Source organism: Phacochoerus africanus, chromosome 15, assembly GCF_016906955.1.
Source record: "Phacochoerus africanus isolate WHEZ1 chromosome 15, ROS_Pafr_v1, whole genome shotgun sequence".
In the NCBI taxonomy this organism is placed as follows: Eukaryota; Metazoa; Chordata; class Mammalia; order Artiodactyla; family Suidae; genus Phacochoerus; species Phacochoerus africanus.
The window spans coordinates 7,807,361-7,835,316 of NC_062558.1; the positions used below are offsets into that span (position 1 = coordinate 7,807,361).

The following is a 27,956-nucleotide window of genomic DNA, read 5'->3' on the forward strand; positions in this document are numbered from 1 at the left end:
TCCAGGGGGAGACACAGCATTGGCTACATTCTGGATAGGGTGTTAATATACCTGTGTGTGGCTTGGGTGGGCAGGTGGATGCCAGGGCTTGGGTAATTATTGTGAAAAAAATAAGATTTTTGCAGAAAGTCTAGACCTCTTACCTCTGTACTCTTGTTTCTTTTTTGTTGTTGTTGTTTGTTTGTTTTTTTTTTGTTCGTTTTTGTTTTTGTTTTTGCTTTTTAGGGCTGCACTCTAGGCATATGGAAGTTCCCAAGCTAAGGGTCGAGTTAGAGCTACAGTTGCTGGCCTATACCACAGCCACAGCACTAAGGGATCTGAGCTGCATCTGCAGTCTACACCACAGCTCACGGCAACGCCAGATCCCTGAGGCACTGAATAAGGCCAGGGATTGAACCCGCACCCTCATGGATACTATTCAGAGTCGTTTCCGCTGAGCCACAATGGGAACTCCTTACCTCTGTACTCCTAACTCCTTTCTGTCCTCTTTCCTCCCAGCACCCTCACATTATAAATACTTTGCCGTGAGCTTTCTATATTTCTTTCACTGTGTGTTAAGTGTCAACACCCATGGTCAACAGGTGAGGAAGCATGCCAGCCAAAAGGGCCAGCACCGCATAGCTGGTAAGTGGTGGAACCAGGGCTTGAACAGGACCGTGACTCCAACTCTTCACCCTCTGCCTCCTGTAGCTTCCTGTTTCTAAGTGGAGCTTGACTCCCTGTTGGGTGAAGGCAGCATGATGACATCTTCAACGTTCAGGAACTTTATGTAAGACTTGGGTGGAACCAACAAGTCATTTCTGAGTCTCCTGGTCCACCTCACAGGGCAGGATGGCTGCTCTGCTCCTGGGTCCTTCCTGCTGCTGCCTCCTTGTTGGCAGTATGGCCAAAGCACTGGGTTCTGGTATCTGGGATCTCACCCTCCTCCAAGCAGACCCTCCACTGGTGTCTAGGACCAGGGCCAGCTCCTGTATATCCTGACATCCAGGAGTGCCTCCTTCATTACGATGCCCATTGGCTACGCTACACAGTATTGTTGGATGGAAGAAGGAGCTGAAACCTAGGCTGGGTCTCCCAAGATGACTCTCAGACCCATATCATCAAACTGGCTTCCCAAGGGAACCTCCGCCATGTCCTCAAAGGTGAAGAAGACCACCTATTGAAGCGACAATGCAGGGATCAGGAGGCTCCCACCATCCCTTCTGCTGCTCCCAAGGCCACAGCTGCCTCTCAACATTCAGGAATATGCTGTCCAGACACTGCAATGCTGTGCCCAGCCAACTGCTCTGAACCCAAGAGTCTGTGACTTTGCCAAGGCAGCAGATTACATGAAAGCAGCAGGAAGGCGGCCTTCATGTGCCTTCCACCTCCCAGAACTCCCCAGTTCATCCAACTGGCAGAATGTAAATCACATCTAGACTCCTAGCTACAAACAAGTCTGGGGAATGCGGTTTAAAATTTTCTGGCCACTACCGTACAAGGAGAAGATTAAGATGAATGAATGCTAGGAGCCAAACTACCACCTCTACTAGACTGGTGAGAAAAAATATTGAATATTCATAATAAATATTCCAAGGATTTTCAAAAGGATTCTGGTTTAACATTTATTTAATACGTTTTTTTTAAAAAAAATCTCATGTCTCAGAGTTCCCGTTGTGGCACAGTGGAAATGAATCCGACTAGGAACCATGAGGTTTCGGGTTCAATCCCTGGCCTTGCTCAGTGGGTTAAGGATCCGGCGTTGCTGTGAGCTGTGGTGTAGGTTACAGACGCGACTTGGATCTGGCATTGCTGTGGCTCTGGCGTAGGCCGGCAGCAAAAGCTCCGATTAGACTCCTAGCCTGGGACCCTCCATATGCCATGGGTTCGGCTCTAAACAAACAAACAAACAAACAATCAAAAAACTCATGTTTCTGAAGATTTATGGGCATGTTCACAAGTGCTAGGAGTCCTCTTAACCATCTGAAGGCTGACACTTCTTACCACAAATATCACCATTTCAGAGTTTAGGGGGTTTCATATGCATTGGGAGATTATATCCTAGAAAGAATGACCCATTTTCATTCTTTTCTTTCCTTTTCACTTTTTATGGCCATATCTGCGGCAATATGGAAGTTCCCAGGCTAGGGGTTGAATCAGAACTATAGCTGCTGGCCTAGGCCACAGCTGCAGCAACGCCAGATCCAAGCCACATCTGCGACTTTCACCACAGCTCAAGGCAATGTTGGATCCTTAACCCACCAAGCAAGACCAGGGATGGAACCGGCATCCTCATGGATACTAGTCGGGTTCTTAACCTGCTGAGCCACAACAGGAACTCCCTTCATTTTTTTTTTTAATTATAGAAATAATACAAACATTATTTGCCTGAAAAAATATAGTGAAAATACCTATATGCCTACATCACTATCGCAATAACCACTTTACCCTTTTCATGTGTGTATTTACATCTTTGCAAATGTAATGTTCATAAAATTTTGTTCTGATTTTTCACCTAACATTCCATCATAATCATTGCCCATGTTGTTGCCTAACATAACCACAATTTTAATGGCCCCATAATATTTCACTCATTCAGGTATTATCATTTAATTAGCCATTCCTCTCCAGTTGAACATTTTGGTTGTTTTCCGTTATTCATTACTGTAAATAATGCTTTGAAGAGTGTTATGCATATCTTAGACTCTTGTGTCACATTCTCTGAAGTGGGAAAATGGGTTAATATGTACTGGTTAAAGGGTGTCCATTTTTATAGAGTATCAACAGGTGTTGACCAACCTTGCTTGAAAAACCACTTTTGGTAAGAACAGGGAAATTTTTCTCCAGCAATCACCAAATACAGAGCTTGTTTTTACCTAGCCCATCTTGGGAGGAACTATTGGCAGCTACCAAAAACGGGGAGATGGTGCCCTTGGCCTTGAAGCCTCTATTGACATTGCTCACATCACTGAACCTTAAATCCCTGAGAGCTTCCTGGGTTGTTGTTGCTGGGGCCAGCTCAGCAGGATGGGGCTGAAGAACGGGTGCTGTGGAACTTAAGGAAAAATAGTTAACATAAAACAAGACACAGAGACATTTATCTTAGGTAAAGGTGGGAGCCGGGGAACTCAAGGTCTCAGGGACCAAGAGCGCTCTGCCTCAAGAAACCACACTGCTTTTATTGTGAGATCAAGTGAGAAGGGGCTATGGGTGGATGATACAGGGTTTGTTTATTATATATAAGTTCTTTTACTATTTAAAAAGCCACTTAGGTGGTAAAGGGTTAAGCTCTTACTCTGACCTCTAGGCACCTAACAGTTCTTAGGCTTAAGTCACTTATGCCTTTAGGTCTTTGCTCTTAAACTTAACTCATTTACCAGCACTGTGACTGTTTTTCAAAGCAGGAAGATGGGATAAAGTAAGACAAGAAGATGGGATAAAGTAAAGAAGGACAAGATGGAGTTTTCAAGGAAACATGTCTTGCAACATGTTGTGACCTGAATCTTGGGCCCAGGGTGAGGCCAAAGAGGGGTGCAGCACATTTAAGGTCCCCTTCCCCACCCTTTCATTATCTCAAGGCACAGCTTTCCTGACCAGAAGGCTTCTCTAGATAACGGGCAGTAAAAGTTGATCAGCTAGAGCCATGCCTCAGGGCACAGAATGTGCACAGTTTGATGTGCAGATGCCATGCTTCCATGGAGCCCTAGATAAATAGGTTACTCCTCTACTTTTTGATCTCTCCTCCATCCCCAGATGAAATAAGACAGTATTATTTAGGTTAAAATAAAGTACCCTGGGTTACACTTTGAGAAGACAGCTTGCAATTAGTTTAACAACTAGGAGACCAGAGCCTTTCAAGCCAGGCAGACACAAGACTGTAAGATTTACTCTTTCGGCTACTTTGCTCCCTACTGTGAGACTGGGCCTCTAAAGCTCTTTCAGCCTCAGAAAAGTGAGCTGAAGGTGCCTACACAGAAGGGCTCCATCCTGGTGACTACTTGTCTTCACTAGCCCAGGGCAGGGTGAATTTAGCCCTTTTGTGAGAATGTGATGAGGAGAAAATTTTACTCTACTTTGTGTTTTCCGTGAAAGAAAAGACTTTGACTAAATGGCTGTTCTCCCCAGTTAAAGCATCCTGGTGCAGAACCTTGAGTTTTTAGCTTCTTCTCTCCAAGGCACATGTCCTCTTGTTGCACAAAAGGAAATGCAGCACTCATATCATGCAGTGGGTCCTCAATTCTAGAACTCTACTCCACCCCCACGTGCCCCCCCTCCCCCGCAGTCACCATAACTGTTCCATTGAGAATATTCGCAATAACTTCCCCCCACTCCAGGCCTGAGGAATGCCAAAGCTTTCTAAGTAATACTGTTTGCAAAATCCCAGGCTCTAAGGGCAGAATGACCACTGTTCCAGATCTCCCTTCAGCCTTAAGCATTTGCCCCCTGCGGCCAGGCTGACCCACCCCAGTGACTGACCCCCCTGCCTGTCCCAAGCCTGGCAGCACCACCTCACTAGGAGGTAAGACAACTTTCCGGGACACCCCCAACGTCTCTCGCCCCCGTCCGGTTGCTTGGAAATTTGCACTGGACAGTGACGTCACACTGGGAGGCGGGTCCCCCCTTTCCCGCACACCAATGGCGAGGCAGCGGCTGGCCTTTTCTTTTCCAGTGATTGGGGCCCCTCTGCTCCACCCCAGCCCGCCATGGCGTCAGGCGCCGCAGCACCGGGGAGGTGGTTCCCACTTTAAAGAAGTGAAGTTTTTCGCCCCCTCCCCCTCCCCGCCTGCCTCTTGCAGCCTCCCGCGCCCCGCGGAGCCGGCGGATGGAGCTACGCTGCGGCGGCGTAGGGAGCCAGGCTGGGGGGCGCAGGATGGATGGGGACAGCCGAGATGGCGGCGGCGGCTGCAAGGACGCCGGGTCGGAGGACTACGAGAACCTGCCGACCAGCGCCTCCTTATCCACCCACATGACAGCCGGAGCGATGGCCGGGATCCTGGAGCACTCGGTCATGTACCCAGTAGACTCAGTGAAGGTGAGGCGCTAGGGGACTTTAGGGACGGAGCGAGAAGAGAGGAGAGCGCACTCGCTTGCGTTTGCATTTGCATCCCGCGCTGGAGCTGCCTGGGGGTAGCTCCCCGAAACTGCGCTCTCCCTGGAGCAGTGGCACCCCGCGTCTCGCCGGGAGCTGGCGCGCGCAGCCGGGGCGCCGAAGAACGCGCCGCGCCTCTCCTTCCGCTGCGCGCCTGGGCCCTGGGGCACCCCCGAGCCCACGAGGGTGCCCCAGCCTGCGTCCGGCTCAGGCACTGGCCCGCGTTCACGGCCCGGCTGGCTGCGGCCGGCGAGGAGAAGTGGCTAGCGCCGCTGGCCGCTGTGGCGGAGGCGGGGTTCCCGAGGGAGGCGGCCGGTGCAGCTCTGCACAGTCTGACCGTGTCTGGCCACGCGATCCGACGGTTTGCGATTCCGGCTCGTCGCGGCTCCCGCTGGCTCGCCTGGTGTCCGAGCCGTGGCGAGTGGCGTCTGCCAACCCGTGCCGGTGGTTGAGGCTGCCCACACGTGCGCCGTCCCCGGGGGACTCGCCGCCGGGAGCGCTAACCGCTCTCGCTCCGAGAAACGTGGCCCCGGCCCGGCCGCACGCACTCCAGCAGTAGAAGCGTAAGACGTGCAGTGACATTTGCCATCTCTTTTTGTTACAGGGAGTCGGGGAGGCTGGGAGAGCGTGTGCTATAATAGCCCTTCTTAGGGTCTTGTGTAATAAGGCGTTCTGTTTGTCCCGCTCTTCCCGGGTAGTTTTAAATGCATTTCCTTAAGGAGGCAGCTTTAGCCAGGCCGATTTTGCCTGAGCTGCCCTCTGTCAGCCTGTTCAGGACACCGAATGGCTAGGGGATAGGGTACTGCAGGAAAGTAATTCCAGGATTGATACATTGCACTTTTGTAGGCTTAACTCATCTAATTCATAGAGCAGCCCTGGGAATTAACAGAGGAAGAAACCCAGGCACAGAGAGGTGAACAAATTAGCCTGCTCTGGCTCATTTTCCACCTGAATCCTTTGACTCCAGCCCCACTGTGCTTTGGGAGATTTGGGGGCTCTCTAAAAGGGTGGCAGGGACATTGAATGGCAGGGCCCACAGAGCTCCGCAACTAGCATCTGTATCTTGTTGCTCATGCTGGCTCCACAGAAGCAGCGTGAAGGCTAGAATGTCTAACTCAGATGGTTTTCCCCTCCCTGGGCAGTTCTCAGAGTTGTGAGTCAGTGGCTGGACAGACACTGGTCCCAAGAAAAACCATGGATGTCCTCAGTCAGGTGAGGCCCAGGTTAAGACTGGGCCTGAGCCATCACACCTTCTGTCCCTCTGGTGTCTCGGGGGGGAATTAAAGGAATGATCCTTGCCTGCCAGGGTTATGGAGGCCATGGGGAGATCTTGTCTCTTTGGTTTTCGAAGCTGCTCCAGGAAAGATCCTGGCCAGATACCAGGTGGTGTTTGTATAGCAAAGAATCCCTCACATTTAAGAAAACTCCCCATATTTGAGGCTGTTGTCTCAAGTGCCTTGGACAGAGTGTGGGAAAGTTGGAAGCAGGGAGATGCTATGTGAGCAGGCACCAGACCCACTGGCTCACAGAGGTGAATGTTCCATCAAGGAATTAAATCACTTCTGAGGCCCTGGGCCTCTGCTGTGAGTTTAGCTCAGGGCATCATTTTAGCTTAGCTTTAGGATTAGGAATAGTTGCTTTTGAGCTCCTCATCACTCTCTAGATTATGCGATCTGTATTTAGTTTCCTTCCTGCCCCTCCTTCTGCCCTGCCGATATGGGTATGTTTTCATTCAGACGTCACTGTGTACTTAGTATTACTTTCATAACAGTTCTCACCTGCGAACAGGTTAACGTGGTGGGTGGTAGAAGGAACAGGCTGTGCTAGGCAAGTCATTCTCTGGGGCTTGGCTGTAAAATAAAGGCTTGGGTGCGCTGGTCAATAAGGTCTTCTAGGTTCTGGGATTCTAAATCTGGCCCTGATGACTTTAGGGAGTCTTTTGGGTTTGAGCATGCAGGTTTGGTTTTAAAGCACCTCTCTCTCTCTCACTTTTTTTTTTTTTTTTGCTACCGGTTTCTGGATTACTCTTGTCATTTGGCATCTGAGATAAAAGGCATAGAGAGAGTTGAGTGGCATGAACCTTACAGCGCGACCCCAGGGAAGCTGCAGCAGAGAGCCAAGGTGTGCCAAGACCAGCACAGTTGTCTGTGCCCAACGTGAGACGTCAGGGACCATCCATGCTTCAGTCATGGCAGTGCTCCACTTGGGGAGATGCTCGCTCTGTTCTTAAGTATTTGGGATGATGGAGACTGTGCGTAATTGAGTCAAGAGCTCTGGGCTAGGGTTCAAGCCCTGCCCCTGACTTGCACATGCCTTGGGCACTGTTCTGTGCCGTAGTTTTGTCACTAGTAAAATGGGCTGTTGACCAGTTCTGTATTTCCCATTTTTAACCTGTCCCTTTTTCTGCAAACACAGAACACTCATTGTCCTCTTTTATGTTATTTGAAATTTCAATAATTATTACACCTAAAGCTGAATCAATGTAAGTCATACCTCAGCAGGAAAAAAAAAGTTTCTTTGATTTTATGAGGCACACATTTTTAACCTTCATTTTGTAAAGTTCAGGGAGAGTGTTGGATGGACCTGTTTTTTCCAGTTTTTCTATGCTACGTGGTATAGACTCTGATGCTCAGAGCTGGTTGCTTTTAGTTCTGAGGCCAGTGAGCCTGCTAGGTTGAGTCACAAGTGCAGAAAGCCAGCCTTGCTAATCTTTCAAATCGTCCTATTAAATACATGCTCCCATGAAGTCCCCTCCCCCCATATCATCTCAATGATTTGTGTTTTTCAAAGTGTGGATGGTGACTTGGTGGGAGCAACTTTTTTTTTTTTTTTTTTAGGTCTGCATCTGCGACATGTGGAGGTTCCCAGGCTAGGGGCTGAATCAGAGCTGCAGCTGCCAGCCTATGCCACAGCAACGCCAGATCCAAGCTGAGTTTGCAACCTACATCACGGCTCATGACAACACCAGATCCTTAACCCACTGAGTGGAGCCAGGGATCGAACCCATGTCCTTGTGGATATTAGTCCGGTTTGTTTCTGCTGAGCCACAGTGGGAACTCTGGGAACAAAATTTTAAAAATCCAGATTAATGAGAATACAAAACACAGGCACGCATGGCATGCATCAAGGAACCAGCCATACTGCTCCATGAACGTCTTTGTGGGTTTTGTGTATGCGTATTCCCTGAGTGACTGTGTAAAATGCACTTCTGGCTGAAGGTTATGGCCAAAAAAGTCTGAAAAACACTGAACCTAATAATCGCTAATGCCTCTCGAGCTCCAGCAGTCAACAGCCTGTGATTAAGTGGGTATTTGGAAGACTTTTTGGCAATTTCTCTCCTCCTTCCTGTGTCTTCCTCTCTCCCTTAGCCCCACGGTGGTGGCATTTGAGTGTTTACTCATCTGTGAAGGGCCAGGCCGCTGGGACCCAGCAGGGGTACCCAGCTAGGGAGCAAGAGGGCTCTGCAGGGCTTTCACCGAAGGGGAGCCACGACTTGTTCCTTTCCAACTGGGGCTTTGCAGCAGCTCTGCCGTGAGCCTCTTCCTGGTGCACCAGAGCTGCCACTGGCGTGGTCGCCTAGACCAGCAAGAGCTGGTGGATGTGAGAGCCCCTGGTCGGGAGCACTCAGGACTTCGGGGAGAATGCCAGGTGGGTGGAGGAGGAAATTCCAACCAGATTAGGCACACCGCTCCTCAACCATGCTGAGTCCCTCGGTGGTGAAAGCAGGGGCAGAAGGAAACAGGAAAGATTTGAAGCGAGGGAACTTCCGCTGACCCGTTCACAGCTCTTCTCTTGCTTTGCTTGTCAGGGAAACGCTGTCCTTAGTTTTGCGGGGGTGGGGGTGGGGGGAGCCCTCCTTCCCAGCCTGGGTGCAGCCAGATGGCAGGGCTCTGACAGCAGCCCAGTGGGTTCAGGCTCAGCCTTCTCTCGAGGAGCTGGTGGGTGCCGAGCCAGTTGGAAGCGTCGCCTGGCTTCAGGGGTTTTCGTCACTGGCCCGGCTGAGCTTGGAGCAGCAGCAGCAGCAGCAGCAGCAGCAGCAAGCCGTGCAGGTGCCAGGCAGCTCAGCATTCCTCCACATCTGAGTCTGCTGTCCTGGTCCCAGCAGTGCAGGCTGACTGCTAGGGTCCTCCAGGGGAAAGGCAGCTGCCAGCATCCCCTCCCACTCACTCCAGTGCTTTTGAAACCAAGTGCGGTCCAGTAGATGCCATTCCGCTTCAAAAGGGCGTAAAATCCCAAATTGCTCTCGTTCTTGCAACAACATTAGTGAATTTTTTTTCTGTCTCCTTCGGATCCCGCCCCTCCCTTCCTTTCTGTCCTCCTTCAGTGGGAGGTGCTTTTCTGGAAGGTGGATTTCGGAGTGGCATGGAGTCCAAAGAGGAGGCCCCTTGAACTTCTGTGCTATTTGTTTCATGAAAACCCAGGCCCTGTGATGATGCCGGGGTCAGGTCTGCACCACAGGAATAGGGGTGGAGAGCTCAGGCCGTCCCAGAATCAGCACTTGGCCCCCTTGTGGCCACTTTCCTCCCTGCCCAGGGGGCCCCCTTTGCCCGGAAATGGGGGAGGGTGAGGCCAGGGCAGAGGGCTTGGAGGGGAGCCCCCTCCGATTATAGTGGGCAGCAGTGGAGGCGGTCTCAGCTCTTCAGTACCATAGGGAGAGGCGCTGGAGGCTAATTGGGGGATCTAGTTACATTGTTGAATGTGCAGGGGTGTGCACATGGAGGGGGGGGGCGTGTCACGTGCAAGGGAAGGCGTTGCCCTGTGGAGTAGGCTTCCCATAAGTTTCCTGGTTTCTGCTGGGCACGTTTAAGCCACCAGTGCTCCTCTCATTAACGAAGGCTTTTGTCCCATTGCTCTTTGGCGCGGTGGCCAATCTCAGGACTTGAGTCCCACTTTCCTTTTTTTTACAGGCTTGGGTTCTGGACCCCTGCTGGCTTTGGAAGGGCTGCCTTTCCCTGAAGCACTGGATAAACTGGCTTGCTTGTGTTCAAGGAAGCCTTTGGCAGTCCCTCTGGAACCCCAGAACTTCCTGGCTCTTTTCATATCTCCCCTGGTACCCAACCTTTCCTTCTCAGAGGGTTTCTTTTTGTTTTTGATCTTTATTGGGAGTTCTACTTCTCCCAAAGCCTGTCCACCTCCCGGCGTCCACCTGGAATGGTCACTGCCACCATTTCTCACAGGAGGTTTGTATCTGATCACTCTCTTTAACTGCAGACCTGCTCTCACGCTTCAGCTGAGCTGCGACTTCTCACCCTCAGGGAACTTTCTTGGGGCATTTTAGATCTCAGTGACTGACTTACTGGTTGGGCGAGACACAGCTTTTCCTAGTTTTAGTTTCCTTATCTGTGACATGCAGACACTAATTTTCTTCCTGCTTTCTCTCTCCCCAACCAACTTTCCATTGCTTCCATTTTTCCTTCTTTTTTCCTCATAGCCTGTGGAAGTTCCTTGTAACAGGCCCCTTTCCTTGAGCCTCCCTGTGCAGATAGAAATCTAGCTCTTCTCTTGAGGTCCCCACATCCCTGAGGCCTCTCAGTGGTTCCCATTGGCTCCATCCAGGCACCTTGGAGCCTCTGTCCTTTCGCTGTTACTCGCCCACCCTCTTATCCACCTCTCCTCCGCCTTCGAGGCTCTGACCATCCACTTTCACCAGCGTCCGTCCCACTTCTCTCTCTGTCCTCACTCACCCCAGACCCCACCCGGATGGCGGGATGGATGGAGGCAGGGTCCCTTGAGCCTGGCTTCGTGGACTGGGTCCTGCTTCCAGCTGGGGTGTGACCTGGGGCGAGGTTCTTCGCCTCTGCCCAGTTTCCCCATCTGTCAAAAAGGGAAAAGATGGTGCTGATGCCTCACGTGGCTGAGGGTTAAGAGCTCATAGCCCTTACCAGAGCCGGCTGTGAGTGTCCTCTAGGTGTGAACGTGCCTGTGCACCATCGCTGTCATTGGCACCGTGATCCAGGCACTTTCCCTCCTTCTCTGGACTTTGGAGTCTGGCTCACAGACGGCTCCTCCACCACGAATCCCACCATCATCCTGAGAACGTCCCCACTTGGTCACTGCCCGACCAACACCAAGATCCCTCCATTCTTTCCCCCTTTTGGCCTTTACCTCCTCAGGGCCTCGTTCTAACCCAAAATGTTTTTGCCCCTGAAAGCAGACATCTCATAGCCTGGCCACAGCTTTCTCACGGTCACAGTGTGCTAGATCATGGGCCTCTTCGCGCTCTCCTCTCAGCCCATCCCTGGCTTCCTCATCTAGCCTGGACCCCACGGCCCGCCCATCAGTGCAACCACTCCGAGGCCCGATGTTTCCTGCCTTTGGTTCCTCGAACACGGGCCCGCCCACACCTGATCCCCAACAACCCGGTGGCCCGCTGGATAGCGGAGCCCTTCAGGAGAGGCCCTCATGTTGCCTCCACCGGTACCCTGTGTGCCAGGCCTCTGGGGCCCCAGCCTGTCCTCCCCTGGCCTCTGGTCGCTCTGCTTCCATCCTCTTCAACAGCTGCTCAGACTATCTCGCTCCTTAGACTCCCCCCCCCCCAACTCCTCCACTTTTTTCAGCCTCAGTGGAACATCTTGCTCCCTGTTCATAGAGGAACCAGGCCCCCCCTCAAAATATCCTCCTGTGACTGTCCTTCCAACTAGCCTTCTGCCCCTTGCCCACCCTCCTACCATAAGGTAAGAGGGTCCTTCCTTCCTCTAGGGGGAGTCAGCAGAGCAGGGAGGGGTGATGTGTAGGCACCACCCAGGGTTTGAATCCTGGCTCTACACCTGGCCCACCTTACCTGACTTCTCTAAGCTTGGTTTCCTTGTCTACAGAGTGGGGATGATAATCCCAAGACCCAGCTTATTGGGTTGCTGAAGAAATGAAGTGACGTGGCGTATGTAAAGCTCTTGCTGCAGAGTCTGAAACCTGTGTTCTCAATAAAGGTCATGGTGCTAGTTATTTTGGTCATCTGTCTCATGAGTAACCCAGTTCTAGTATCTTTAGCCTCCTCCCCGCCATTGGTTCCTTCTTAAAAGCATTTATGTGTCCACACTTGTCCCATCTTAAATAACAAACAAACCCCAGGCTGCTCACCTTGACCCCACATGCCCCGAGAGTTTTTTCTTCCTTAACAGATGCTAGGAAGCGATGGTTGGTCTGTCTCTACCTGCTCCCCTTGTCCCACCACAGGCCTCTGGCTTTTGTGCCCCCACCCCGCTGAAACCCCATGAGGCTGCTAGTGATCTCCTGGCTCATACATTCAGCCATGGGTTTCCTGGCCTCTGATGACGGGTGACCTCCTGATCTTCCTCAGAATTCTGCCTCCACCCTCTTTTCTCCCTCGGGGACACATCTCCATTTCTGCCTGGGTCCTGAGAACTTGCAGGTTGCACATCTGTGTCTCCGGTCTAGTCTCCCTGGGAGCTGGGGAGCTGGCTGCCTTGAAGACATGTCCACTCACGTCCTGCCCTCCTCGCCTCCTGGCCTGCCCTTTGGGCTTGGCTCCCTCCCTCAAGAAATTTCTCCTGCCTTACCCACCCCCCCCCATATGCTTCCATGACCTGTTCACTTCTGCATCTGTGATACCTCTTGAATATGTTTTCTTTTCCCTCCCACTGCCGCTGCCTTGGTTCAAGGGACTTAGCTGCTGCCTCAGTGGCTGGCCTCTCTGATACTTAGTCACAATTGACTAAACCCTTCCTTCCCCTCCTCCTCCCACACTTTCTGGTTGCCTGGCCCTGCTTTTTTTCTATAGCGTGTGTTACTTTATAACACATAATACCATTAACTTATGTTATTGTTTATATCATTTTGTATTTTCATATTTGTAATATTATTTGCATTGGAGTTCCTGCTGTGGCACAGTGGGATAGGTGGTATCTCTGCAGTGCCAGGACGCAGGTTCAATCCCCAGCCCAGCACGGTGAGTTAAAGGATCTGGCATTACTGCAGCTGTGGTGTAGGTCACAACTGCAGTTCAGATCTGATCCCCTGACCTGGGAACTCCATATGCCCCAGGTTGGCCCAAAAAGAAAAAAAGTGTGTGTGTGTGTGTGTGTGTAATATATATTATTATACATATTACATAAAATAATATATAATATATAGTATATATAAGATAAAAAATATTTTTTTTCTTTTTTGGCCAACCCGGGGTGTGTGTGTGTGTAAATATAAAATTTACATTGTTCATGGTCTGTTTCCCCTCATTTGAATGTCAGCTCCCAGTGGGCAAGAGTTTTTTCTTTTTTGTTCTCTGGTGTGTTCCCATTGCCAGAAACCGTACCCAGCACACAGTAGATGTATTTGTTGAATGAATTCCTGCAAATCCTTCCTAGCTGGTCCTGCTCACTCCCACCTCAGCCCTCCAGCAGTTTTTTTCCTTTAATAGGGAACAGTAACAGTACTCACTCTGCCCACCTTTCAGAGTGAAATATTGCATCTTGGAAGAAAATGTAGCCAGGTTTGTAGTGAACACTTAAACTGCATAAAGCTCTCTTTAGGTGCCAGGTTGTGATATTTATTATCAAACCGGGATCGTGTTAAAGGGTAAAAGGTTAGCTGGTTGGAATGGAAAATGTAGCCTGTTCTCCACGGTGAAGCAGAGCCTGTGAGAGGTTGGAGGGGGCTGAGGGGCAGCCCATGGTCTCAGTTCACATCTGGTGGCGTCTCCCTGCCTGGCCCTCCCCTCGCTTGTCCCTGTTGTCTTCAGAATAAAACCTGGACCTCGAGCAGCGGGCTGCAGGCACCCAGACCCTCTTCCCCTCTGACTTACCCACCAGAGACATGTAAAGGTTTTTTTATGACTCTTGGTTGAATGAATGAAGTTGTTTCAAAGTGATGTGTGTGTGGTGGTGGGGGGGGGGAGCTGCTTTAAAACCTGCTGTTAAACAAGTGCTGGTTTTTATTTTGTTTTGTTTAACATTGTTTGGAATCCCTCACATGTCCTGGCTACAGACAGACTTTCTCAGCCCTTTCGTTTGTCCCTTCTTTGGGTGGTAGGGACCCACAAGCCCCAACTCCATCCCGCTGCGGCTATTAATTCATCTGGCCACCCACTTCATTCATTCCGCACTTACTGAGCGCCCTCCCTAGACCAGGCAACCAAAATAAGTCCTGGCCCCTCTTCCCAGAGCCTGCAGCTCCCTATAATTAGACCCTGAGCTTAGGTGACAGCACCTGCTCCCTTTGAAGAGAAGAATGGCTCAGCTCCTTATTTACTTTTGAATGGGGTGTGTGGCCTCTGGAGGGCGCAGGCTGCCATGTTGAAGGGCTGGGGCGTGTTCCCAGGGCATCTTTGCCGGGTACTCTTGAATTGGCTCCTTCCCAGGCTGAAGACAGTGGCCCTCAGTTGCTCTGCCCCTGCTCCCCCCCACCCCTTCCTATTCCTCACCCCTGTGGTTGTTAGTCATTCTGGAAGCTGAAATTGGCTCACAGAAGGTGTCTTTGAGAACCTCTCCCCCACCCTACCGGTAATCCCAGCCCGCCAGGAAGGGCCGTTGTCTGGTCACTAAGAGGTGTTAGGGTTTCACATTTGTGCTTTTCTCTCCAAAGAGAAAACAAAACATGTTGAAATAGAGTGAAATCCCAGCAGAAGCTTGGTTGAAGCAAGAGTTGCATAACAGGTTTAGGAAACGTCTGGCCTCTGTGGGTCAGGATGGGGGACTGCAGCTTTGTGTCACTCAGAGGGTGTCCTCTGGGGTCACCAGCCTCCAGATGCATCCCGCACCTCCTGCGAGAGACTCGGAAAGACCCTGAGGTCTGGTGGCAAAAGCCCCTGATGGATCTCTCATTGTAACGACAGCCTTTGTTCTCTGGCACTGCCGTAAAGGTTCCGTTCGAGAGGCTGCCATGGACAGGGGCTGGGGAGGGTGTGTGTGTGTGTGTGTGTGTGTGTGTGCACGCGCGCGCGCGTGTGTGTGTGCGTGCATGCACGCACCAGGCTTCTGTTGGTGTTGATGCCCTAGAAAGGGTGCAGGCCCCACAAATTTAAGTCCCAGTCCTGCCGTTAAGCCGTTTTGAAACCTTGGGTCAGTTATCTCTCTGGGTTGGTGTCTCCTTGTCTAATAGACTATTATTACTAGTCGCCAAGACTGACATTATTGGCTTCCCACTTGACTGGACTGTTGAGAAGCTCAAGTGGGAGGGATCACGTTTGTGGGCGGCTTTTGTAAACCTTGACATGCCCAGCTAATGACAGATCATATCAGAAGCAATATGCTCAATGATTAAGTAGAGCCGTTCAGGTTAACAGCACAGGCTCTGGGGTTAGACTGCCTGGGCTGGCACCTGGACAAGTTCCTGAAACCTCTCTGTGCCTTAGTCTTCTCATCTGTGAAATGGGGATAAAAGAGTATGCACCACACCATGTTGCTGTGAGAATTACTTATGATATACCGACACCTAGAGTGTTAAGAATTGTATCAGGTACCTGGTAAGCACTGACATAAAATTAGTAGCTCCTATTATTATTTCTGAAAGTGTTATTACTTGAATGCCTGGTTATGCTTGTATGTTGCTGTTGTAATTGTATATGATGATATTTTTGTTTTGTTTCAACCTATATTCTTCTGTCATTCGGTCCTATTAACTCTCCTTTAAAGATGGGAAAAGGCATGTGCAATTTCTCATTTCATAGCTGAGAAAGTTGAACTTCAGAACAGTAATCTGCCCTGGGACTCCGGCCTCTTTCTGCTGTATCAGAGCTGAAGGGGGAGAGTCGAGGAAAGGAATCAGGTGGGAGGAGGTGAGTGAGGTGCTGGGTGCAGACTCAGATGTTAGTGACAGTAGAGCCCTTGAGTGTTCTGAGAGGACATGATGGGGCCCTAGCTGCATTCTTGGGAGGGGGAAACTGGAGAGAAGGGAGCGCCAGCAGGAAATCAAGATGTGGCATGGGACTTGGGGCTCTAACGTATAGGTAGGAGTTCCTTGGCCAACTACTCCAGTAGGTAGGGTAAGGAGATGATGACAAATGGTTGTTGCCAGAGGATATTTTTGGTACTGTCTGGCTTCTCTCTCTGGAGCAAACTGCAGCTGCTATGGCACATTCTCATTTCAGCCGTGAGTCAAAGTTGGACTCAATATGCTAATCTGAATTTGGATTGGCCTGAGGATTCCTTTCCAGAACACAGCCTAGAAATGGCCTCTTGGAAAGAGCACTACGTCATAGTTCCTTGGTCTTCCAGGGCTGCAGTTTTCTTTTCTCAAATAAGGGAGAACAACAATGCCTGTCTTGGCCTCCCTTTCAAGTCTACTTAATACGTCTGGTAAGAATATACAGCCAGGTTTGCAGTGAACAAACCTTTATACCATTTAAAAAGTATAAAGCTCTACGCAGGTGCTAGGTTGTGGTATTTATTATCAAGCTGGGATCCTGTTAAAGGGGTAAGGTTAGCTCACTGGAATGGAAAATACAGGCTCTGGTTCCAGCCACTGCAGGATTTGCCGCAGCTGCGTGGCCTTGGGGACTTAACCTCTCTCCTTACACAGAGTCTCCCATCTGTTGGATAAAGACCAAGGTGGCCGTCTGCTGCCATCTCTTGAGCTGGCTAATGAGGAAGAGCCAGTTACACTCCCGGCCTGCTCAGAAATGCATTTAAAATTGATGATGCAGGACCAGCCGTGAGAGGGGCTGCGTATGGCCTCTGTGATGAAGGCCAGTGATTAAGGCCACCTTCAGGGCGTGAGGGCCCCATTCATCTCCGCAAGGTTATCACTTTATAGGTTTCACAGTATCACTTGGACTTTCCAGGTGAGTCTGCCTCTTTGAGTGGCAGGCAGGTGGGGCTGGGGACTAGGGAAGGTGGCTCATCCTCCTGCAGCCTGTCTCTTTATTGGCCGATGCTCTTTCCCAGCTTGGTCTCTCCTGTCTCTGCCTTGGTTGCTCACGGCCACTGACACAGAAAAGCAAGAGGGGGAAGGAAACAGGACACACATGCTTTTGTCTTGGGGTCCCCGATTCTCCTTTCCTCATGCTGCCGACATGGAGGGTCTTGCCGGCATCTTGCTTTGCCTTGGGCCTGGCAGTCACTGGAAGGTGGAGGGTGGGCGCTTGTAGCTGCAGGAAGCTCGCTGGCCAGGCTTGCTGGGAATACGCTGGGCACTGCCTCTGCCTTGCAGTGGGCTACTCCGCTCCCCTGGAATAGAGGCTGCCCCATGAGTGTCTCGACCCTGTCTCCAGCCTGGATTAAAGGAGCAAGCAGTTGGCTGATGAGCTGATCGGAGACGTCTGAGCTGAGAAATGGGAGGGAAGCCTTTCTACAGGAAAGAAGACAACAGTGCATGTACCTGAGTGAGAGGGTGGAAGGGCCAACCTGAGGTGTGTCATTGACCAGAGAACCAAGCCCGTTTCTTTCCTTAGCCTCTGTTTCCACACTTCTTTGCTAAATGTCAGCTTATGGGAGCCTGATTCATAGAACCCTGTCTACCGAGCAAAGGGTTAAAAGGCATTTGAAAAAGTGCAACTTCATCTCCTGGATTTCATGGCATGACTGAGGAGTGGGAGCATATGGGTATGACCACGTGTGCCAGGCACAGGGGGGTGGGGGGGCGCTGAGGCTGGGAGGCTTGACACGTCCAAGGTCTCTCCCCACAGAAGAACCCTGTCCCCCAGGGACAAAACTATTGAGGAATCTTTCTTGGAAGGGGTGATGAGCCTGTCCTCATGGAAACTGAACCTCTTTGGGAGAGGTCAGGAAAGGGCCCCTTGAAGAAATAATACCCCAATATTATTATAATATCCAGGCTGAAGGAGATGGAGATGTTAGAACAGAGCTGAATGATTCTGTCCCCTAGAATGTCGCGGCCTGTCCCCAAGGTGCCCAGCCATTGTCAGACACCTCTACCCTCCCCTGATATGCTCATTTTGGGGTCCTTCTCTGAGCCTTCTGACCACAGAATCAGCTGAGAGAGTTTTTGTGGTTTGGGGTCACACTGGGGCCTCCAGGTGGGACCTGCGCCCCCATTCTGAAATTTCTTCTTTTCTGCCCCCTCGTGTGCTGACACTTTCATTCCCTGTTTGTCCGCCAAGTGACCGCCTGGTGGCTTCTAGGGTAGCTGAGCCTCCTCCCTGGGTGGGGACTTTCCCTGCAGAGCTGAAGCCCAGAGGAGGGTGAACATACAAGGGAGGGAGGGAAGCTGTCATGTCAAAGAAGGCATTTCTGCTCTTAATTGGCTCATAATTGATGGGCAGCTAGAGTGGCAAATGCCTGCTGGAACAGCAGCCAAGTAAGTAGCTAAAAATTAAATGCCGTCATGTGACTTGTCCAGGTTTGAGGTTTGCCAGAGTGACCTTTACCAGCCTAGGTCACAGTGTGTAGGGAGACATGACAAACCACTGTGCTTTCCAAAGGACAGGGTTGATCTGGAGCCCGATGCAGGGACCTGTGCTCGACACTCAGGTTCCTGTCTCATTCCTTGTCACTTTTTAAAGGCCACTAAGGAGTGCCCATCATGGCTCAGTGGTTAGCGAACCCGACTAGCATCCAAGAAGATGCAGGTTCGATCCCTGACTTTGCTCCATGGGTTAAGGCCGGCAGCTTCAGCTCCGATTGGACCCCTAGCCTGGGAACCTCCATATGCTGCAGGTGCAGCCCTAAAAAGACCAAAATAAATAAATAAAGGCTGCTGAATAACTGGACATGTTTTTCCTGCTGTTTCCTTTGAGCCCTTTTCTTTCCCGTGGATCCTCCTATATAAGCCGAGGGTACAGTTCCCAGGCTTGTGCGTTAACCCTCAGTGATTCTGATAAAGGCCGGAAACTGGGCTTTTGGGGATTTTCCTCCTGGTGCCTATATTAGTCCAGGTTCAGACAGAAGCTCCTGGATCTTGCAGCTTCAAAAAGCTGAGTTTGGTTTTCTCCAAAAGGCCAGTTGGGTGACACGGGCAAGAACTGGCTGACCCCAAGGCCAGCCCTCTCTTTCTGTGTCTGCGGATTCCCCAGGCACAGGACATCTTTGGTACTGAGTCAGTTTGCTGGGTGTTTTGAAGGAGGACATGTGTGGGCCTTTTTCAGTGTCTTTAGACAATGCTGAGCTGTTCCCCAAAGAAACAGTTGGGAGAGAAGCCAAGATTTGATCTGGTTGAAGTTACGCCATAGTGAGTGCTGTTGAGATAAGAGTTCCCAGTGAAAGGGTTAAAAGCTGAACGGGTGAAAGATGGGAGCACTCTCTTGCAGGGTAATTGTGCTTAAAAATGGTTTTTCCTTGAATCTTGGCTTCGTATAGACAATCACTGGATTAATGAACATGAATTTATGCTGGCCAGGAAGCGTAAGGCGTTAAATGAACTTATTTCAACAAGGACTAAAGATTTACAGTTAGTCCTCGGAGCATCCAGAATATCAGCCTCAGAGATGACTTACCATTGTGAAAACAATAGAATAACAATAAGGAATACGCTGACACGTTCAGAGTGACTTCTAGCTCTGTCTTTGTCCCCCTAAAAGTCTTTCAAGTTTCAGAAGGAGGAGGAAGGAGTTGACACTGCAGTTTGTCCCAGGGGTGTCTGTATGGTGTGGATTTTTGATGGTTCCATTTATCCTGGGAATTAGGGCTGTTCCCTCTAGAGGCTTCTGAGAGTGGGCCGGCTGGTGACGATTCCTGGGTCAGAATTCTCTTTTTAACTTTCCCTCGAATATCTCTTCCAAGAATCTTTCGTAGTTTCTGATCATCAGATAGGAACAAGGTTTCTGAAATTCTCTTTCAGTCCCTAAAAAACGAAAGTTAACTACAAAGCTGGGTTTTTGCTAGAAGTTGCTTTAAATTGGAAACAGATTTCTGATCCTCCCTGAGCAGGCGGAGTTTAAGGGACAGGGAGAACCTTTGTCAACCCTGAACTTGAGCGTGGAGGGCAGGGAATGAAATGAGGAGAAGCACTGCAAAATGGAGCCTTCCTCTGGGACACACACACACAATGTTTATATTTGCATGTTAGGGTGACTTGTAATTTGCTTAAGATGACCAGAAGCCCGCCAACTTGAAGGGCTCTGGGAAAACACTTGGAGTCTCCGAATTTCACTTTTCCTCATCTGTAAAATGACAAGATGGAACTACAACTACCTGGTCTCTTAAGAGGCTTCCAGTTCTAAAATTTCCACTCCTTATTCGCAAGGGCGATAGACCTTTGGGCACTGTCTTTGTTTTGGAATATAAAGTGTAGACTTATAAGCACTTCATCTTTAAGGTGGAAGCTGGGGGAGTTTGCCGTTGCGGCTCAGCAGGTTAAGAGCCGGACATAATGTCTGTGAGGTTGCGGGTTCGATCCCTGGCCTTGCTCAGTGGGTTAAGGATCTGGCATTGCCACAAGCTGTGGTGTAGGTTGCAGATGCAGCTCAGATCTGGCATAGCTATGGCTTTGGCGTAGGCTGGCCGCTGCAGCTCCAACCTGGGAAATTAAACATGACAGAGTGCGGCCCTAAAAAGCCAAAAAAAAAAAAAAAAGGTGGAAGCTAGTAATTCCACCCTGTAATTCCACTGGGGGGCTAAGGATGAGAGGGGCTAGATGCCCACATACCATTTGGAGCCCCTTATCGCAGAGTACCTGCTGAGAAATTATATTTATGTAATTTACTTAAAACCTCCAACTGCAACATTTACAGACTACAAACCATTCATTCAGACAATTCCAGAAATGCTGAATGGCCACAGCCCCACCCTGGAATCAAGGGGAGCCGTATAGCAGTTGCTTCTGGAAGCCTCTGTTTATAGCTCTGTGACTCCTTCCTGCCGGGGACCTTTTACGAGCTCACTACCAGGAAGCTGAGTCATCAAGGGGTCAGACGGCATAGCCAGGGTCACCCAGTGTTGCCAGTAGCAGGGATGGGATGAGCCCAGATGGCCTGGGCATTTTGGGGGAGTGTTGGCGGGAGCCCCCGGGTGAGGGGGACTTCCCTTCACCTTGGGAGACGTGCTGCAGCCACTCGCCTCACTGTGACGGGAACCCCATCACCTCCTGTGGCTCGTGCTCCCTTTCAGATTCCACAGTAAGAAACCTTCTCCTCTTTCTTCCTCCCCTTCCTTCTCCTCCATTCACGAATCTGAGGCAGGAGGTCAGGACCAAACAGACTGAAATGACCCCCTCTCTGCCACGGTTTGTTGGGCTCAGCATGGGCTGTGCTGTGCCTCTGGTTCTCACCCGGCTGCCGTGACACCACCTCCCCCAGGGCCTCTGTTCACACCCCACTGGCCACTGCCTGGGCCCCCAGGTGGCCCCCTTTTCCCAGACTTCTCCTGCGTGAACTCCCTCCCCCAGGCTTCTGGTCTCTGCTTCCAAGTCACATCCAGGGCCCTGCCCCAAATCTAACCCCTTCCCCCCCACCTCAAACACCCCCTGTCATAGCACCTTCACCTTCACTTCAGGACATTTAGAGTTTGTGGCCACATCTGTGGCATATGGAAGTTCCTGGGCTAGGGGTTGAATTGGAGCTGCATCTGCCAGCTTATACCACAGCCATTTCAACACCGGATCCAAACCGCATCTGTGTCCTGCACCACTGCTTGCTGCAACACCAGATCCTTAATCCACTGAGCAAGGCCAGGGATCAAACCCACATCTTCATAAGTGACTAGATATAGTTCCCGGTGCTATGCAGCAGGATCTTATGGCTTATCCATTCCAAAGGCAACGGGGTCACCTTGCTGTACAGTAGAAAATTGACAGAACCCTGTAATCCAGCTAAAATGGAAAAAATAAACATCATTTGAAATAAAAAAAAAAAAACCACCACCGCATCTTCATGGTTACTAGTCCAGTTCTTAACCTGCTGAGCCTCAGTGGGAGCTCCTGTAATTCTTTGTTTGGTTTGCTCTTCCGCTCCCCTTCTAGACTCTAACCTCCTTGAAGACAAGAACTCTCCTCTGCTCCCCTAGCAGCTCATTGTTTATCAGTAGGCAGAACGTTTTGGTAGAATGAGCCTGTTTCACCACCGTGAGACCCTGTGGACCTGCCATCACTCATCCCTGGCACCAATCTCCCTCTCTCCTTTCTGGAAACCTTTCAGTTGGCTTTGGCTTAAATCATATGCCTGAGCTCTTTGTTTCCAGGATGTGGGTTTTGGTTGGCATGAAATCTCACCCACGATGGAAGGTTCCTGCCATTCTCCTCAGCATCCAGGGAAACTCAAGAATAGCTCCCTCTAAACTTAGGAAATACTTTGTACATGCACAATGTTGTACGTACAGGTAGATTTTGGAGGCTGAGAGGTGAGTCTTTTGGATGACACCTTTGGTGCCGTTCCCCCGAAACCCTTAGAACACCAAGCCTGGTGTTTCATCATCTTTCTCTGTTACTGCTTGGTGGGTGGGTGAAGAAAGCAGGAGAGTATCCCCTCTAGCTGTGACCCTGCCCTGCCTGCATGTAAATCACCCAGCATCACGGAGATGATGTGACAGCCGCGTTCGTGGGAAGTCTGGTTTCTGTAACATCTGGGAAATTTACCCGGGACCCCTGCTTAGACCTCTCATGTTCCCTGAACTCTGGAGCTTGGCTTTCCTGGGGCTCGCACCCTGGGCTCTTATCCTGTGTGTTAGACCCAGAAAATGTGAGATGCGTCATGCTGTGGTACACAGATCTTCAGCCTTTTGGGGAGGAGAGAGCCTCCAGGGCTTAAAGTGCCTGCTGTGTGTATGCCTGTGGATGAAATGTAGCATGCCTCTGAGTCCTTGGCCATCAGTTATGGAGTGCCTGTCCTGTTAAAGCATGGTGCTGGCGCTGAGATCACCCCGGGTGAGGCTGCCCCATCCTTTTTGGGTTTCTCTTAGACTTTCATGGGAGACAGGCATGCAGATGCACCATCTGATATAATTATAAGTAGAGGGATGAGCAAGAGAAGGATGGCGACAGGGCAGCTCTGTAAAGGCTTTTTTTTTTTTTTTTTTTTTGCCGTGGATAATAGGCTAATAGTGGGGCATGCTTTAGAAGGTGTGGCCTCTGTGGAGGGCGTGGAAACTGGTCTTGCAGAAGCTGGCAGGACCGCACTTGACTTGGTGACCATGCATGAGGCTTGCGAGGTGCCCGGCTCCCTAAGCCTGTCCAGGGTGGATTCTAGGAGAGCTGGCACCCTTGGCACGTGGAGGACCCCTTCTGTTCCCGGGCTCTGATGGAAAAGCAGAGCCTTAGAACCACCAGCATCGTCCCCCAGTCTCTCACATACAAACGTTTGGCTGGTTTTCGGCAGCTCCCTCCACACCTGAGCAAGTGGGGTACTGTTTCCTGGCACAGTATCTTTTGGGCTGGCATGGGGCTGGTGTATACTGGACAGAGAAGCACTGCGTCATTGGGACTGGGGACCGGCACGTGGAAGAGGATGAAGAGCCCAACTCTGCCTTGCAAGCCTTATGCCTTCCATAAAGCTCTGCCTTCCATCCAAGAGCCCGTGGGCTGAACTTCCAGGTGCTTCCTTCCAAGGCAGGCTCTGGAGCCAGGGGTGTTGCTGTGTCCAGGGGATTTTGCTCTGTTCCTGAGACCCCTGGCTGCCTTTACCCAAAACAGACAAACCCACAGCTGCTGTCCCAGATGTTCAGGGAAAGCTCAGGGAACCCATTGGACTGTGTGACAGGATTTCAGAAATGCATGTGGAGTGAGCTGTTGCTTAGATTGAGGATTTTTTAAAATTGTGGTTAAAAGGCACAAAACATAAAACTTGCCGTCTGCTCTTCTTTCCAGTGCACAGTTCAATAGTGTGTAAAGTACGTGGATGTTGTTGTACAACTGCCACGACCGTCCACCTCCAGAATTTTTCTCATCTTGGAAAACTGCAACTCTGTCCCCCCTTAAACAACTCCCCTTCGCCCCTTGTCTCCTGGCAAGCACCATTCTTATCTGTCCCTTAGCCTTCAACTGTTCCAGGTACTTCAGTGAAGTAGAATCATGCAGTATTTGTCTTTTTGTGACTGGCTTATTTCACTAAGCTTAATGCCTTCAAGGTTCATCCATGGAGCAGGTGTCAGAATTTCTTTCCTTTTTAAGGCTAATAATACTCCATTGCACGCACCTTTTCTTTACCCACTCATCCACCAGTGGCCACTTGGGTTTCTTCCACCTCTTGGCTGCTGTGAATAACACTGGTATAAACATGGGTGTGCAAACCTCTCTCTGAGACCCTGCTTTCAATGCTTTGGGTTATATACCCAGCAGTGGGATTGCTAGATTGTGTGGTAATTCTCTTTTTAAATTTTTTTAGGAACTTCCATATGGTGGTTTTCCATAGGGGCTGCAGCATTTTACACTCCCACTAACAATGGACAAAGGTTCTAATCTCTGCTGGAATTTTTTTTTTTTTTTCTTGTCTTTTTAGCGTATGGAAGTTCCTAGGCTAGGGGTCAAATTGGAGCTGGAGCTGTTGGCCTACACCACAGCCACAGCAATGCCAGGTCTTGGCCGCATCTGTGACCTACACCACAGCTCATGGCAACGCTGGGTCCTTAACCCACTGAGCAGGGCCAGGGATCAAACCTTTGTCCTCATGGATACTAGTCGGGTTCATTACCACTGAGTCACGATGAGTACTCCTCTGCTGGAATTCTTTTATACAGGTGTTCCCCCTCCCCCCCACCACCTGAGGCGTGCAGAAGTTCCCAGGCCAGGGACCAAACTCATGCCACAGCAGTGACAATGCTGAATCCTTAACTGCCAAGCCACCAGGGAAATCCTGTACAGGTGTTTTTAAGCTGCAAATAGTCCTGATGTATAGTAATGTAGAATTACCTTGCCCCCAATAAAACTCATGCCCACACATTTGTCTTTCAAAGACCTCTCCACTGGTTTTAGAGTTTAGCATTTTAGAGGCTAAGAAGGACCTCCTTAAGGACGATAATAGTAACTCCATTTCCTCACTGGACAAATATTTGCAGTTGTAACAGGAGGGTGAACAAAACAAAGGAAATCTCAGGAGTTCCCATCATGGCTCAGCGGTTAACGATCCTGACCAGGATCCATGAGGATTCGGGTTTGATCCCCGGCCTCACTCAGTGGGTTAAGGATCCGGTGTTGCCGTGAGCTGTGGTGTAGGTCGCAGATGCGGCTCGGATCTGGCGTTGCTGTGGCTGTGGTGTGAGTCAGCATCTGCAGCTCCTATTCCACCTCTAACGTAGGGAACTTCCATATGCTGCAGGTGCGGCCCTGAAAAAAAAAAGCAAAAAATAACCCCCCCAAACCCAAAAAACAAACAAACAAAAAACCCCAAAACAAACAAAGGAAATCTCCTGCCTGTTGTGTTGATGCCCAGCTAGGTGAACTGGTTGCTCAGAGGCCCTCAGGGATGTGGTGGCAGTGCTGGATGGGAGCTAAGATCTTCTGACTCTTGGAACAGGGCTCTCTCCAGTCTGTCATGCTCACATTTAGGAGCACATTTGGGGGGCTTGCCCCTGTTTGGGAAAGGGGGATACTCTTGGTGGAAACATCTATGCTTTGTGCATCACTGGATTTACCCCAGCATCGGAGGGACCTGAGAGCCTGCCCACACCCACACCCGCGGGTGGAGCACCGGAGAGGGAGCAGACGCCACATAGGGCCCCAAGCCCAGTCCTGTAGCTCAGCTTGGCTCTGCTGGCTGTTGCCCTGCCGTTTCAGAGGATGGCGCGTCCCTAAACATCAAGAGAGGGCCTTTCCCACTGTGGTGACTACCTGGGTGCCAATCAGTAGTGTCAGGGTACCTTGGCATTTAAGGGCCCTGCCCGGCCCTAGCCCTGGACTTTAGCTTCGGTTAAAGGTCCGCAGAACTGCCTGGGCTCTGAACTTTTTGCAACGCTTTCATCTTGGACCTTTGCTCCGGTGTAAATCGACACTAGTGATTCCCCCCCTCTTCCAGCTTTCCAAGTTTCCCTCGTTACATAATCAGGATTAATGTAAGCAGCGGGCTCCATTCATCGAGAAATGGGCAGTGAAGAAAGGTGAATGTAGAAGTGGGGTGGGTGGGAGGGACGGAGTCCCTGACAGGCTGTTGTGTGCAAAATCCTCCCACTTTCCTGGGCTTCCGGTTCTCTTCTGTCAAGAGGAGCAGCAAACGCCAGGGCTTCTGGGGCAGTTCTGACAATGACTCAGGTAGTCTGGTCCAGATACGCCCGGATGGGGGGTGGGGGAGGGGAGTGGCTTGCTTCCAACCTGGGCAGATCCTGGGGGCCTTGTTCTCCTCAAGGAGTTTGGAAAATCTTACGAGAGAATTAAAGTAAAAATAACATCTTCCTTAAGAATTTGCTATTTAACACCCTCCTCAAAAGCATAAATAGAAGCCTCAGTAGCTGGGCTTCTGAGATGGTAGGCAAAGGGCTCTTCATTCGTGATTTCCTTTTAATCCTCAGAGACTAGGAGGCAGGTGCTAAAATGAGTCTCATGTCCAGATAAGGAAGCAGGCTGGGAGAGACTGAGTCACTTGCCGAAGGAGCAAAGGTGTGAGGAGGAAGCCGCAGAGCTGGGATGGAAATCCAGCTAAGCGCAGGTGCTACCCCAAAGCCTGTTCTGCCAGCTGTTGTGGGTCTGGACTCCAGGGGAAACTGGAGGGCCACTGCCAGTTTGTCCAGCCTCTTTCTGATCAGAGAGGTTGGGATGGGGGAGGGGGGGTCCATTCCTATCCCTTTATTACGAGGTTGTAGGAACTGTGGCCTGGAGTCCCCAGTGCCCCGAGGCTGGTATCTTCCTTCTGGGACGCTGGACTCTTCGGTGTGGTTTATGGCCCATCCTATTCTGTAATTTAATGATTCAGTTCAAACCTGTAATGAGGTCCATTGTGCCAAACAGCCATTTATGAGCAAGCAGGGAGAAATACCTACACCTCATAGGCAAGATTAAGCTAGTTTTGGAGGTAGTTCTTGATGTTTCAGAGCCGTTTGTGTTAACACAGGTGGTGGTTTAGGGAACATGCTTGCTGGAGCTCTTCTTAGAAAATTGCAATGATGCGAACATGTACCGAGCACCTCCTGCACTGTACTTGGTGGTTAATGTGCTTGTTTTCTCGCTTATTCATTGCAGGAAGCATGTGAGGTAGGGATTTTCACAGATGAGGGAACTGAAGTGCAAAGTAACTTCTCCAAATGTGTACAGATAAAAAACAGTGAGATGGTCAAGGATGGGGCTGTGTTTGAGTCCTCAGGTCCTAATAGGCATCTGGCAGGTTGTCGGAGCTCCGTGTGTGATGGTTGAGTGGATGAATTGCAACTCCCAGAGACTGTCTGAGCACTGAGTGGGTGGGTGATTGAATTTATTTTTTTTAAGGGCTGCACCCGCGGCATATGGAAGTTCCCAGGCTAGGGGCTGAATTTGGAGCTGCAGCTGCCAGCCTGCACCGTAGCCACAGCAATGAGGGATCCTTAACCCACTGAGCGAGGCCAGGGATCAAACCTGCATCCTCATCGATGCTAGTCAGGTTCTTAATCTGCTGAGTCACAACAGGAACTCCTGAATGGTTTCTTTGCGATTCTGTGATTGGGATTTTTGGCAAAATACAGTTAAAGGATGTTCAGACAGGTGGGGTCTGGGAGTTGGAGTGCTGTCTAGTGCTTGTGCCGTGGCGACCAGCTCTGGGAGCTTGGGCAAGTCACACAGCTGTTTCCTCCTCAGCCAAGCAGAGCTGGGGGTGAGCTGGATGGGTGGGCTTCTGAAATCAAGCTGGAGCCTAGAGGAAAGAGCTCCTCCACCCCTGCCCCATGCCCCCCCAGATGATGGCGGAGCTTCGGGGGCTGAAGTAGGGAGCAGAGGCATCTGGACTCTGCGTCTCCTGCGCACAGTAGGTGTACTGGTGCTCTGGGGCCGCCTCACATGCTTCCAGGGCGCTTCCATGTGGTCGCCTGTACTAGACATCGTCTTCAGGATGGCGCTGTGATGCTTCAGCTCGTTGACCTATGTGCCAGGAAAATACAACACTTTGGAGAGCGAGGTGTTTCTCCGGTCCTGCCTCTGACGTCTTGTCCGTACT

At 50.6% G+C, this 27,956-nt stretch overlaps 1 protein-coding gene across 1 annotated transcript in view; it reads left to right on the forward strand.

Moving 5' to 3' along the window:
• The first annotated feature begins 4,660 nt into the window (after positions 1 to 4,660).
• SLC25A37 (solute carrier family 25 member 37) overlaps positions 4,661 to 27,956 on the forward strand; it is a 44,509-nt gene continuing 21,213 nt past the window's right edge. Inside the window, exon 1 of the mRNA XM_047759895.1 lies at positions 4,661 to 5,011. Within this exon, the coding sequence (XP_047615851.1) occupies positions 4,802 to 5,011 (210 nt within the window). The 5' untranslated portion in view covers positions 4,661 to 4,801. The remainder of the gene's footprint in view (positions 5,012 to 27,956) is intronic.